This window comes from Passer domesticus, chromosome 24, assembly GCF_036417665.1.
Source record: "Passer domesticus isolate bPasDom1 chromosome 24, bPasDom1.hap1, whole genome shotgun sequence".
NCBI classification, from domain to species: domain Eukaryota; kingdom Metazoa; phylum Chordata; class Aves; order Passeriformes; family Passeridae; genus Passer; species Passer domesticus.
In genome coordinates, this window is record NC_087497.1 from 6,727,366 (window position 1) to 6,740,936 (window position 13,571).

Sequence of the window (13,571 nt, forward strand, 5' to 3'; positions counted from 1 at the left end):
AGGTTCTCATCAGGAAGGAAATCATTCCATTTACTGCTGGATAAAGGGCAATAACAAAGTGCAAACACTGACAAATGGTCAGCTGGCAGAAATCTTGTGTGGTCAATTATCAGCCCCCCATTGCCAAGCAGATGCTCAAATCACAGCTCATTTTTACATCTGCTCCAGCACAGCCTCAGCAGCATTTCAATTCTTAGGGGAAGCTGCAAATAAATGAATATATTAGGATTTAACAGCATCTAGAAAGCAGAATGAGAGGAAGCACAAGTCGAGCCACGGGGTTCTCTCCCAATACACTGGAGATGGCTCAATGTGAGAAGTTTATTCTGAATATAAAAGGATTTTTTTCCAACTAGTCAGTGTGACTTTTAGCACTCAATCACCCAGTGTAAGAATATGTATGAGATATATGCAGACATAAAAGCTATATATATGAAAAATTGATTTGATATATATGGAAGTTGTATTTATATCTATGGAAATTCTATTTCCTGCAAGTGCAAGGCAGCGTGCAGATGAGGGAAAAGACAAAATCTCTCCTGTAGCCAGCTTGGAATTCCCTCAGACAGCACAGCAGCAAGAGCCAGGATCCAAGGAAGAACAGCCAGATTACGTAAAAGATGGGACAGCAAAGCAAACATTACCCTGAGACAAATGCCAGGAGATTTGCAACTCAAAACAGAGCTGAAGATTTGTAGCAGCAATATATTAGTTACTGCTTCCCAGAAGGAATTCCCTTGCTGGCTCTAAAGCTGCTGATTTTCCTTCATGGATTCCTTGGGATCCCTCAGCATTTCCCATGCCGATGGCACAGGCAGGGCACAGCCCCCAGGGCACTGCCAGCCCAGCCAGGAGCTCTTCACCTGCCACAGCTGGCACAGCCCACGCTGCCCGTCGGGCTGCGTTCCAAGCCTACAGCTATTTGCAATGAGAAAGGTTTGCACTAATAAGAAAATCAAATTGTGTGCATCACAGACAATGTTCTTCCCCGGCAAAAGAGAGCTCAGTTTCACTTGTCAGCCTGGCTCGTTTAGAGCTCCTCGCCTGATTTTTTGTGACTCACAACATACGTCTTGCATTTTTAATTTGAAAGCAAGAGAAAACAGGCCATTTTAGCTTTCCCTGCCTGTCCCCTCTGCATTACTTATGCTGGATTCATCCTCTGGAAGCAGCCCTGTGGCGATGCAGCTGCTCCTGCTGCCTGCCTGAGTGCAGGCTCCACACACACAACTGTCAGCGTCTTGTGCCTCACAAGAAATGGCAATTATTGCACCCATGAACACTCTAAATAACCACAGGGAGCCGTGGCTGGAAGCTACCAGAATATTTTGCCTCTCAGAACATCCCAGTCTGATGCATCAGGTTTTAGCATTTAGATTTTTCAGATTCTGTGCTGCTTTAGTGTGCAGTTCTGAAATTCATGTCAGGGCATGGTGAGCTCTCTGCACAGAGCAGGGAGACAAAACAATTCCTGCTCTAGCTGGAGACCAAGGCCAAATGATCTAAATTTCAGTCCCAAGAGCACAAACAACATGGACTGAAGAGAGAAAAACAAGAAGGATGGGACTTCATCAGCTAAAGCTCTAATTGGACAATTAACTCCAATATGCAAACGGAGCAGAACTTACAAAAGTGAGACCCCCTGACCAGTTGTGCATTTTGTGACCATTTTGGTTCACCTTGGGTGTAGCCCTGGCTGGGCTCTTGTGCTGCCCAAAGTGCCACTGAAGCCTTTTAATAAATCCCTGCTTTATTCTTTAACTGCAGCTGGCCTCTGTTCTGGGTCAGCCTTCACAAGGCCTCAGCTTCTGGCAACGACAAAGGGACAGAAAGCACCTGGAAACGCCCTGGAGCAGAGCCAGGGGAACAGCCAGCTCTGCCCCCAGGAGCCCAAGGACCCCGGGAGCTGACAGAGACACGAGCAGGTGCAGTGTGCTCTGCTCAGCACCTCAGGGGGGTGTCAAGGGGTGTTTTGTGTCCAGAATTCACCTCAGGTGGGTGTGAAGGGGTGTTTTGTGTCCAGAATCCACCTCAGGGAGGTGTGAAGGGGTGTTTTGTGTCCAGAATTCACCTCAGGTGGGTGTGAAGGGGTGTTTTGTGTCCAGAATCCACTTCAGGGAGGTGTGAAGGGGTGTTTTGTGTCCAGAATCCACCTCAGGGGGGTGTGAAGGGGTGTTTTGTGTCCAGAATTCACCTCAGGGGGGTGTGAAGGGGTGTTTTGTGTCCAGAATCCACCTCAGGGGGGTGTGAAGGGGTGTTTTGTGTCCAGAATTCACCTCAGGCAGGGGTGAAGGGGTGTTTTGTGTCCAGAACCCAGGCGGGGTGCCATGCTCTCCATCTCCCCGCTGGCAGTGAGGGCAGACTCTGAGAGCCGGGGTCAGATTGCAGTGCTGCTGCTGAGGCACCAGCAGGGTGCTGCAAGGGCTAGCTCCTGATGCTGCGACTTTGAAGGGTCAGGGGTTTGAATTTCCTCTGTTCTTCCTCTCCCCCTCTCCCTGTTTGTTTTTTGTTTTTTTTAATCTCTACTCATAACCGTTAAAACATGGGGTGTACATTCCCCTGCCAGTGTTGCAATAACACCCCTAGAGACAGTCCCCTGGGATTCATACTGATTAACTGAGCAGAGTTTACCAGGGGGGAGTCATTGTTTTTAAAATCCAAACTTATTAGACTCTCAGAAAAGATCTGGCACCACCCCCGGCCCCCGTGAGCTGAAATCCAAACCTCCCTTCAGCACCTTCCTTTCCACACCCCCACAGCCAGTGGCTCTTGGATGACACCACTGAGCCAACACAGAAGGTGTCAAAAATAAACCCAAATCTCAGCACTTGAGCTCAAGATTCCCACAGTCTGAGTCTAAAAACTTGAGCTCAGTTCCTCCAGTTTGAATCCAAATCTCAGCACTTGAGCTCAAGATTCCCCCAGTGTGAGTCCAAATCTCAGCATTTGAACCCAATTCCCCCAGTGTGAGTCCAAATCTCAACATTTGAGTTCATTTCCCCCAGTGTGAGTCCAAATCTCAGCATTTGAACCCAATTCCCCCAGTGTGAGTCCAAATCTCAGCATTTGAACCCAATTCCCCCAGTGTGAGTCCAAATCTCAACATTTGAGTTCATTTCCCCCAGTGTGAGTCCAAATCTCAGCATTGGAACTCAAGATTCCCCAGTCTGAATCCAAATCTCAGCACTTGGGCTCAAGATTCCCCCAGTGTGAGGTTTCAGGGAGTCCTGGTGGTGGCACTCAGTGCTCTGGGCTGGTGATGAGGTGTGAACTCGATGTTCTTGGAGGTGTTTTCCAATGTTGATGATTCTGGGACAGTTGTCAACTGACAAGACCAAGTTAATCCCCAACAGAACAAGGCAGGGCTCAGCTCAGCTTTTCCCATGGAATACAAACCTGCTTTTGGTAGCATCCTTGATTTTTTCACACCAAACCCCCTTCAAAATATTTCCCAGATATCTGTAAAACTCCTCTGAGCCAGCCCTGGAGCCAGGCTGATTCCTGTGCAGGAATTTTGTGCATGGCAGTGCACAAAAGTGTCACAGGCACTTTTTATTCCCTTCTGAAAACAAACACACTCCAAATAAAGAACTCCAGTCCAGCCAGGAGATGAATTTTTCCCTCCCCACCAGCCTCTCCCATCCCACCTGGGGGTTACCTGAGGTAATAGCCACACCTTTCCTCACTTGGATTGGCACAGCCTGGAGAGAAACGTCTCTTTTGCTCAGGCTGTGCTTCTGAAATGCAGGTCCGTTGTTTTGGCCTTGAAAATAATAAATTGTGTTAATTTTTTTTTTTAGGTTATTTGTTAAATTAGGTTACAGTTCACAGAGAGGGCAAAGAGCCCTGCAGAACTATGGCAGATGTGGCATTCTTGTAGCACTGTTCCGGGATTGAAAGAATGAAAGTATTTATTTGAGCAAAGCTGCCAAAGATCAACCACGCCGAGAGCAAAGCAGCTGAGCCACCCAGCCGCTCACTGCCCTGCTGACCACAAGGGCAACCCGCAGGGAGCTCTCGAAAGCAGAAAACGGCTCTTTTTCACACAACAGCAAGGCTCAGAATGAGGGGGGAAGCCCCGATGTGCAGATCCAGGAGCGGGGAAGAGCAGGAGCAACCCCCGAGCCGCTCTGCTGCTGCCACCTGCAGGGAGCGGCGCCGGGAGGAGCAGCCAGGGAGGCACCAACGTCCCATCCCCTCTCCTGCCTGCAGAGCACGGCCCAAAACTGCCCGACCCACCTCCTTTCCCACTCCCCGATATTCTTTCCCCTCTTCCAGTGTCTTACAGGGTGAAATGTTTCTTGTTTTCACCGCTATTTCAGTGGGATTTAATTTAAAAATAGAAATAAACTCAGCAACACACGTGGTGTTCCTCAAAGTGGTGGAGGAAACAGCTGGGATGGTTTTTAAAGTGCAGATTTCCTAAGAAATTACCTTTCTTCCTCCTCCTGTGGGACAGGAATTACTTTGCCACTTTTCTTCCAAGTGGGTGGCTCTTCCTGCCCACTCTGGCCTACAGCTGTGTCCCTTAACTGGAAAGGGAAGGAAAAAGGGGATTAACATGTAATAAAACTTTCCCATGTAAGTTTTACTTATAGAGTTATATAAAAATTTACTTGAAAAACCTCCCCTGTATCAACACAGCACTTGTGTGCACATGGAAAAATCCAAAGGGATGGGATTAAAAACATTCAAGTTCCAAGAATGAAGATGTGAGTTTACTTTAGTGCTGCCTGGAGGCTGCTCAGCTCCTCTGAATTCCCCTTCAGCATCCTCTGGAGAGCCTGATTTCCGTGACAAACAGCTCACTGTTGCTTTGGGAAGTTCTTTTTTGAGTGGCAACACAAATGCTGGACTCTCATCCCCTCTGCTCTGGCCACAGGGAAGGCCGGATGAGAGCAGGGATTTTCCCAGGCAACCCTGAGCCAGGCCCTCCTGGCCTTTAGGCATCACCCTTTCTGAAGATATTTCAGGAACGCAGCTCCCAGCAGCTGTGGAATATCCCAAGCAATCATCTATCATGGCATCCAAAGTTTCTCTTTCCAGGCTGTGTTCCTCCAGAGCCTCATCGGCGCCGGCGGCGGCGAAGGGGCTCAGGCTCAGCAGCTCCTGCAGGTCAAGGTCCAGCTCCTGCTGCAGCCTCTGAGCTCCATCCAGAGCAGCAGCGCCACCCAGAAATCCAGGATCACACCCCGAGCTGCCTGAGGGATGCTCCTGGGGCTCCTTTGCTTCCTGTGTGAGCTCCGAGGCCTCACAGCCGCCGCTCTGCGCCTGCTCGCTCTTCCCACTCTCACTTTGGCTCAGGTGGCTTTCAGCAGCCAGCTGCTGCTGCTCAGCCTCCATGGAATCATCCGCCAGGATTTCCTGGATCTCCTCCTCGGTGTAGTCAAAGGGAGAATTCCCTTTCTCGCTGCCTGACAGCTCCAGCAGGGAATCATCCAGCTCGCTGTCGTCGAAGCAGCGGCTGATGTCCAGGGAAATGGCCACGTCGTCGTACCTGGGCACAGCAAAACCTGCCCCCAGCTCCTCCTGCCCGCTCTCGTCCAGGAGAAGGGAGCAGCCAGAGCCTGGGGAAGGCAGCAGGGGGTTCCCTGCTGGGCTGGGGGTGCTGCAGTCAGGGCTGAGCACGCAGGCCTTCTTGGCTGACTGCAGGGCCTGCGGCTGCGCCGCGGAGTCCGAGAGCCTCTTGGCCCTGGGGGCTGGCTCCTGCCTGGGGCCCTGGCACAGCCCGGGCCACGGAGGGCAGCTCTCTGCCATGCCTTCCTGCAGCTCTGCTTCCAGCTCCACGGGCTCTGCTGCTGCTGCCGCCGGCCCTTGGTCAGCCCTTCCCGAGGAGGAATCAGGAGTCAGCTCCAACCTGCCAGCAGAAGCGACATGCTCGGTGAAAGGAACTCAGCTGGGCCACAAAAACCCTGGAATTTAACAGGGAAGGCAACACCACCACAATTTGATCTCTGTTCTTGACTGGTTTAGGTCCCAGCAGTGGAAACCCCCTCAGGCTGTGCCCTCTCCCCCCAAACTGCTGCCAGTCCCCCACAGCGGACCCCAGGAATCCCAAACCACAGCCTTCAGCTGCAGAGCAGTTAAATAAATCCTCCAAGTGTCTCAACCCCCACCTCCGCCCTTCAGAGATACAAATAAACACATTTAAAAAAGAAATAGTTTTGGGTTGGGAAAAACGGAGCAAAGGAAGAGGAGCCCTGTCAGGGAATCAGTCATTGAGACACTCACACAAAATCCTTCATTTGGGTGCAGCCCTGCCTGGGCTCTTGTGCTGCCCAAGGTGGATCCACTGAGGCCTTTTAATAAATCCCTACTTTATTCTTTAATTTTGCCTAGCCTGTGTTTTAGCTCAGCCTTCACAAGGCATCAGCTTCTGGGAACAATCTATGCCAGGACCTCACAGAGAGGGATTTTTCCCGATATCCCATCTCCCGTGTCCTGTCCCCTCAGGGGAGCCCCCTTAGACACCGAAACCCGCACCTGGCTCACCCCGGAGCCTTTCCCCGTGCAGATCTAAACCTCAGGAGGCGGCATCGCCCCGCTCTGCCCTCACCGAGGGTTTGCATCCCACACCGGCCGCGTCCCTCAGCGGGCACCGCCCAACCGGCGCCTCAACGGCACCGCCCCAAGGCGGGCCCCGCCCCGCCCCGGCTCCTCCTCCCGGCCCGCCCGACCGCAGGGAGCTCCCCGAGCCGCGGGAAGAAAGGGGTAAAACCGGCCCAGATAAACGAGGGGGGATTAAATCCCGCTGAGAGCAGCAGCGGCCGCGGCCCGGCCGGGCCTGGCGGGAAAGGCGCTCACCCGCCGCCATCTTAACGGCGCCAAGGCCACGCCCCCGCGAGCGCGAGGCGCCCTCTGATTGGTGCAGCGCGGGCCCCTCGCCGCGCGAGGCGCTCTCTGATTGGAGGAGCGCGCCCCCCTTGCTTCCCCCTCTGGTTGCATCGGCAGCTCGGCGCTCGGCAGGCCCAGGCGCGGCAGGGGAGCGCCGAGCGGGGCTGATGCAACCCGGGGCAGGTCGGTGGGGCCGGGCGGGGAACGGGGAACCGGGAACCGGGGAACGGGGAGAACCGGGGGGAACAGGGCTCCGGTAACCGCCTGTCCTGCCCTGCAGCCGCCGCCATGGAGACCGCGCCCGGCCCGCAGGAGAAATATCAGCTCATCACGCGGAACCTGCAGGTACCGGGAGGCCGATGGGGCCGGGGCGGCGGCGGCGGGGCTGGGCCCGGGGGGACGAGCGGGGCTGGGTCGGGCTCCGGCGGAGGAACTGGGGGTGGGCGGGATGGTTAAGGCTGGGCGGGGGCGGTTGGGGTGGGAGAGGGGGAACGGGGCAGGACCGGGGCCGGGATGGGGATCTGAGGGGGCAAGGCCGGGATGTGACCCGCGGGGAGTGACCCTCGGGATGTGTTCCTCACGGTGTGACCCTCGGGATGTGACTCGCGGGGAGTGACCCTCGGGATTGTCCCACCGGGATGTGTCCCTGGGGATGTGACCCTCGGGGAGTGACCCTCGGGATGTGACCCTCGGGATGTGTCCCTGGGGATGTGACCCACCGGGATGTGTCCCTGGGGATGTGACCCTCGGGATGTGACCCGCGGGGATTGTCCCACCGGGATGTGAGCCTCGGGATGTGAGCCTCGGGATGTGACCCTCGAGATGTGACCCTCGAGATGTGACCCACTGGGATGTGTCCCTGGGGATGTGACCCGCGGGGAGTGACCCTCGGGATGTGTCCCTGGGGATATGACCCTCGAGATGTGACCCTCGAGATGTGTCCCTGGGGATGTGACCCTCGGGATTGTCCCACCGGGATGTGACCCTCGGGATGTGACCCTCGAGATGTGACCCTCGGGATGTGTCCCTGGGGATGTGACCCTCGGGATGTGACCCTCGAGATGTGTCCCTGGGGATGTGACCCTCGGGATTGTCCCACTGGGATGTGTCCCTCGGGATGTGTTCCTCACGGTGTGACCCTCGGGATGTGTCCCTCGGGATGTGTCCCTGGGGATGTGACCCACTGGGATGTGACCTTCAAGATGTGTCCCTCCCGGTGTGTCCCTCGGTGTGTGTCCCTGGAGATGTGACCCTCGGGATTGTCCCTCGGGATTGTCCCTCGGTGTGTGTCCCTGCAGCTCCCCGTGTTCTGTCCCCTGCCAGGAGGTGCTGGGCGAGGACAAGCTGCTGTCCATCCTGCAGGAGCGCGAGCTGCGGATCTACTGGGGCACCGCCACCACCGGCAAGCCGCACGTGGCTTACTTCGTGCCCATGTCCAAGATCGCGGATTTCCTCAAGGCCGGCTGCGAGGTGGGGCAGGGCCGCCGTGCCGGGCCCCCCGGTCCCACCCTGCAGGGACGGCTCCCTGACGCGCTGTCCCCCTGCTAGGTGACAATCCTCTTCGCCGACCTGCACGCCTACCTGGACAACATGAAGGCTCCGTGGGAGCTGCTGGAGCTGCGGACGCGCTACTACGAGCACGTCATCAAGGCCATGCTGGAGAGCATCGGCGTGCCCCTGGACAAGCTCAGATTCGTCCGCGGCACGGATTACCAGCTCAGCAAGTGAGCCCCGGGCAGGGAGGGGGCCTTAGGGCCGAGCTGGGGCACAGGCTGGGGGAGTTGGAGAAAAAAGTAGGGATTTATTAGGAGTATCTAATATTGTGTGTGTGTGTGTGTGTGTGTGTGTGTGTGTGTATATATACACTAATATAATATAATATAATATAATATAATATAATATAATATAATATTTATCATGTTATATTATATTATATTATATCATATCATATTATATCATATTATATCATATTATATAAAGTATGATATAAATTAAAACCTATAGTAATATATGTAATATATAATGTATATAATATATAAGATATCATTATATATTATATCACATTATATAATAGATATTATATATTAGTATATTATAATATATAATATAGTATTATATAATAATAGTGTATGTAATATAATATGTAATAATATAATTCTATTAAATTATATTGTATATAAAATGTAATATAAAGTTAATATATTATATAATGTTTATTGCATATTACATATTTTTACAGATGTATATAGGTATCTAATACTATTATGTATAATTTAGTATTATCCCTAAAATATATAATATCCAGGAGGCGCCTGCAGGCTTTGTACCCTGTCAGTGTGGCCAGGAGCAGCTGTGAGGGCTGTCCCCATGCCCGTGGTGACAGAGCAGCTCTCTGGGCTGTCCCTCTCTCTGTCACCTGTGGGCAGGAGCAGCTCTCAGGGCTGTCCCTCTCTCTGTCACCTGTGGGCAGGAGCAGCTCTCAGGGCTGTCCCTGTGACAGAGCTGTGGGCAGGAGCACTCTCAGGACTGTCCCCATGCCCGTGGTGACAGAGCTGTGGGCAGGAGCAGCTCTCAGGGCTGTCCCTGTGGCAGTGCTGTGGGCAGGAGCAGCTCTCAGGGCTGTCCCATGCCCATGGTGACAGTTCTGTAGGCAGGAGCAGCTCTCAGGGCTGTCCCCATGCCCGTGGTGACAGAGCTGTGGGCAGGAGCAGCTCTCAGGACTGTCCCCATGCCCGTGGTGACAGAGCTGTGGGCAGGAGCAGCTCTCAGGGCTGTGCCATGCCCATGGTGACAGTGCTGTGGGCAGGAGCAGCTCTCAGGACTGTCCCTGTGACAGAGCTGTGGGCAGGAGCAGCTCTCAGGGCTGTCCCTGTGACAGTGCTGTGGGCAGGAGCACTCTAGGGCTGTCCCATGCCCCTGGTGACAGAGCTGTCCCCACAGGGAGTACACCCTGGACGTGTACCGCCTCTCCTCGGTGGTGACGCAGCACGACGCCAAGAAGGCCGGGGCAGAGGTGGTGAAGCAGGTGGAGCACCCCTTGCTGAGTGGTTTGCTCTACCCAGGCCTGCAGGTGAGGCAGGGGTGGTGGCCAGGGCGGTGCTGGCAGTGCCAGGCCCACGGGGGTGTTTGGGGCTGAGTGCCAAGGTCGTGGTTGTCACCCCAATGTCACAGCTGGCGGTGGCACACAGGCTGGCCTGAGCACGGAGCGGCTGTTCCAGCAAACAGCCTGGAATGTTCCTGAGCTTGCCTGGCTGGGAGTGCCCCAGGAGGGGCTGGGGGACAGGCAGGACTGTTCTGTGTCTCTCCACAGGCGTTGGATGAGGAGTATCTCAAGGTGGACGCGCAGTTTGGAGGGGTGGATCAGAGGAAGATCTTCACCTTTGCAGAGAAGGTCAGGAATGGGGGGGTTTCTGCCAGGCCTGAGGGAGGGCTGGGCCACTCCCCAGTCCTCTGGGAGAAGTGTGTGGGGTTTTGGTGGTTGTCCCAGCTCCCTGTGCTGCTCCTGTGCTCTGTGCAGCCACACATCCCTGGCTGTGACTCTGGATTAGCCCAGATCCCAAAGTCACCTGGAGCCAGGAGCAAACAGGGATTGTGACTTCAGGCTGAACCAGGATTGTCTCTCACTTGCCTCCTTGTGTTTTCCCAGTACCTCCCCTCCCTGGGCTATGCCAAGCGTGTCCATTTGATGAACCCCATGGTTCCTGGGCTGACAGGCAGCAAAATGAGCTCGTCAGAAGAGGTTGGTGCTGGATCTGGCTGTGCTCAGGGGGCTCGGGGGGGACAGCTTGGTGGCAGGGGGCTGAGAGGGGACCACCCCAGGGGAGGTGAGCTGTCCCTCCCCACTCCCATGGGTTCTAAGAAGGTGCAGCAGCTCCAGCATGAGTTTGGGTAAAAGCTTGGCTGAGGGAATCTCTTGCTGCAGGACTCCAAGATTGATCTCCTGGACCGCAAGGAGGACGTGAAGAAGAAGCTGAAGAAGGCTTTCTGTGAGCCAGGGAACGTGGAGAACAACGGTGTCCTCTCCTTCATCAAGCACGTCCTCTTCCCCCTCAAGTCAGGTGAGGGGCTCGCCACGCTGGGGTGTGGATAGGAGGAGGGGACAGGAGTGTGTCCCCTGAGACAAGGCTGTCCCTGAGTGCCACCTGGATGGGGTCAGTGGTTCGGCTGAGCCTTGAGTTAATGTGAGCTTTAAAACCTGTTTTGTCCCAGAGTTTGTGGTCCTGCGAGAGGAAAAATGGGGAGGAAACAAAACCTACACGGCCTACGAGGCCCTGGAGAAGGACTTTGCTGAGCAGGTGAGTGCTGGGAGGGGCTGAACCTTCTGCCTGAGGTTCCTGGGAGTAATCTGGGAGCACTGGGAGATGGAAATCTGCACTGGGAGGAGGTGTGGATTGTGGCCTGGCAGTGTGGGATGCTCCCAGGCAGGAGAGCCCAGAGGAGAGAGCATGAGTGAGGGGTGTGAGGTCAGGACAGCACCAGATCAGCCACATCCTGCAGCAGAGCAGCAGTTTAACCCTTCCCAGCTGTTCCCAGCAGAGGCTGGAGGCAGAAGTGTCCAGAAACTTCTGATGTGCAAGGGGAATCAGGTCACGGGTTTGGGATTCATCTTCCCACCCTGTTTGGTCTCCAGTTCCCACCCGTGGCCTCAAGACAGGAACATCTTTGTCCTGACACAGGTTGTGCACCCTGGAGACCTGAAGAACTCTGTGGAAGTGGCCCTGAACAAACTGCTGGACCCCATCAGAGAGAAATTCAACTGCCCAGAGCTGAAGAAGCTGAGCAGCGCCGCGTACCCCACCCCATCCAAAGCCAGTAAGGAGGGGCTGGGAGCCTGGGGAGGTGGGGCCCTGGGAGCTCAGGGAAATGGGGCCCTGGCCTTGCAGGGCTGAGTGGGACAGCTCCCTCCAGGATCTGAGGTCAGAGAAAAGTTCTGAACCTCCAGAGTCAAAACCAGCCATGGAGAACATTGGGAAAAGGTGAGGAAAGCCAGCACAGGAGGGACTTCATGGGATGGATGGATGGATGGATGGATGGATGGATGGATGGATGGATGGATGGATGGATGGATGGATGGATGGATGGATGGATGGGTGGATGGGTGGATGGATGGATGGATGGATGGATGGATGGATGGGTGGATGGATGGGTGGATGGATGGATGGATGGATGGATGGATGGATGGATGGATGGATGGATGGATGGATGGACAAGGATGGAATTCCCTGCAGGGAATTAACCCCAGGGTCTGCATTTGGGGCTGACCGCCTGCCTGGGTTTGTGCTGAGTGTTGTGACCATTCCCTTCACCCTGCAGAGCCTGGAGAGAAGGGCACCAAGAACTCGGAGCCGGAGGACGTGATCCCATCCCGGCTGGACATCCGCGTGGGCAAAGTGATCAGCGTGGAAAAGGTATGGGGAGAGGGGGGGAACCCTCCCAGGTGGTGACGTTTGGGGTGTGCCTGGGGGGTGTACCACCTTTTCTGCCCCCCATTGCCATCCCTGCTCCCCTGGCAGCACCCAGATGCCGACAGCCTGTATGTGGAGAAGATCGACGTGGGCGAGGCCGAGCCCCGCACCGTGGTCAGCGGCCTGGTGCACTTTGTCCCCAAGGAGCAGCTGCAGGACAGGCTCGTGGTGCTGCTCTGCAACCTCAAACCCCAGAAGATGAGGGGGGTGGAGTCGCAGGGCATGGTGCTGTGTGCCTCCAGGTGAGGACACAGGGGACACCGGGGCTGGGCCACCCCTCCTGCCTCAGGGTGCTGCGGGGCAGCTGGGCAGCACCCTGGGGTGACTCTGGTGTCTCCACACCTCTCCTTAGTGTGGGGGAGCCCCGTCAAGTGGAGCCCCTGGACCCCCCAGCTGGGTGCTGCGCCGGGGAGCGCGTCTACGTGGAGGGCTACGAGGGTGGGGAGCCTGATGAGGAGCTCAAACCCAAGAAAAAGGTCTTTGAGAAGCTGCAGGTGAGGCCTGGGAACAGCTGGGAGTGGCTGGAGTTCCACACTGTCCCCACCCCTGGGTGAAATGGGCTGTTTGCCCCCTGGGTGTTCCTGGCAGCAGAGCTGTGGAGAGATGAACCTTGCCAGGGTTGACCCTGTTCCCTGTTGTGCTCCCCAGGCTGATTTCCACATCTCTGAGGATTGTGTCGCGCAGTGGAAGCAGAGAAACTTCCTGACCAAGCTGGGGACTGTCTCCTGTAAAAGCCTGAGGGGTGGCAGCATCAGCTAACAAGTGCCAGGGCTGCTCTGGTGCCTCCTGCCTGACTCCTGCACCCCAGCCATCTCCCCACCAGTGCCCCGGGTCAGGGGCTCAGCCCTGGGGGCTCTGGGACTGAATTGCAGCCTCTCACCCTCCTGGGCCACCTCTGGGGACTGGAGGTGCCACCACACCCAAGGGACTCCTGTGACTCATCCCCATGGCTTTGGGGCCATGGCTCCACACTGGACTCGCTGCCCGCGGGGGTGTGGGTGCTGTGCTGAGGGCAGAAGGGAAAAGCTGCTTCTCCAACCTCGTGCTGCTGCTACCAGAGCTGGGGACAGCCTGGCAGGCCCTGTCCCTGCTCACCCCCAGCCCACCCAGCCCTGGTGCTGCTCTTTGGCCGGGAGCCCAGGCAGCACATGGGGTGTCCTGAGCCCCTGGGGGGTGTGGGCCTTAAACACTGACTCGGGAACCATCTGTCTGTCATAAAACCCAATAAAATGTCGAGCTGACTGCACGTGGCTGTGCCCGTCTGTCCAGGGG

At 55.5% G+C, this 13,571-nt stretch overlaps 2 protein-coding genes across 11 annotated transcripts in view; one reads left to right on the forward strand and one right to left on the reverse strand.

The window, feature by feature from the left end:
* The window catches only part of LOC135285631 (uncharacterized), a 23,871-nt gene extending 17,027 nt beyond the window's left edge, over positions 1-6,844 (reverse strand). For 2 of the 10 annotated variants that reach the window (XR_010350421.1, XM_064398069.1), the window contains exons 1-4: positions 6,232-6,781; positions 4,723-5,857; positions 4,435-4,532; positions 3,659-3,763 (exon numbers count right to left, since the gene is read on the reverse strand). Coding sequence is in view for 9 of the 10 variants with exons in the window: in XM_064398069.1 (XP_064254139.1) it covers positions 3,659-3,763; positions 4,435-4,532; positions 4,723-5,857; positions 6,232-6,245 (1,352 nt within the window). In the remaining variant the exon portion in view is untranslated. Of the gene's footprint in view, positions 1-3,658; positions 3,764-4,434; positions 4,533-4,722; positions 5,858-6,231; positions 6,782-6,804 lie in introns of those variants that run through there. The other 8 variants (XM_064398073.1, XM_064398077.1, XM_064398074.1 and 5 more) reach the window with 7 other exon arrangements.
* Positions 6,845-6,925: 81 nt separating this feature from the next.
* On the forward strand, positions 6,926-13,540 carry YARS1 (tyrosyl-tRNA synthetase 1). The gene is made up of 14 exons (XM_064398067.1): positions 6,926-7,017; positions 7,115-7,179; positions 8,158-8,304; positions 8,383-8,558; positions 9,775-9,904; positions 10,145-10,225; positions 10,481-10,573; positions 10,757-10,892; positions 11,044-11,129; positions 11,511-11,646; positions 12,148-12,242; positions 12,348-12,541; positions 12,652-12,793; positions 12,948-13,540. Exons 1-14 carry the CDS (start codon positions 7,002-7,004, stop codon positions 13,056-13,058), a joined length of 1,608 nt encoding a protein of 535 aa, XP_064254137.1. The 5' UTR covers positions 6,926-7,001; the 3' UTR covers positions 13,059-13,540.
* The last annotated feature ends 31 nt before the right edge of the window (positions 13,541-13,571 follow it).

Bases quoted from the DNA above. Each gene is read 5' to 3' on its own strand.
- YARS1 (XM_064398067.1), top strand. The intron at 7,180-8,157 runs GTACCGGGAGGC...GTCCCCTGCCAG, and splicing joins TCATCACGCGGAACCTGCAG to GAGGTGCTGGGCGAGGACAA. The intron at 12,243-12,347 runs GTATGGGGAGAG...CTCCCCTGGCAG, and splicing joins AAGTGATCAGCGTGGAAAAG to CACCCAGATGCCGACAGCCT.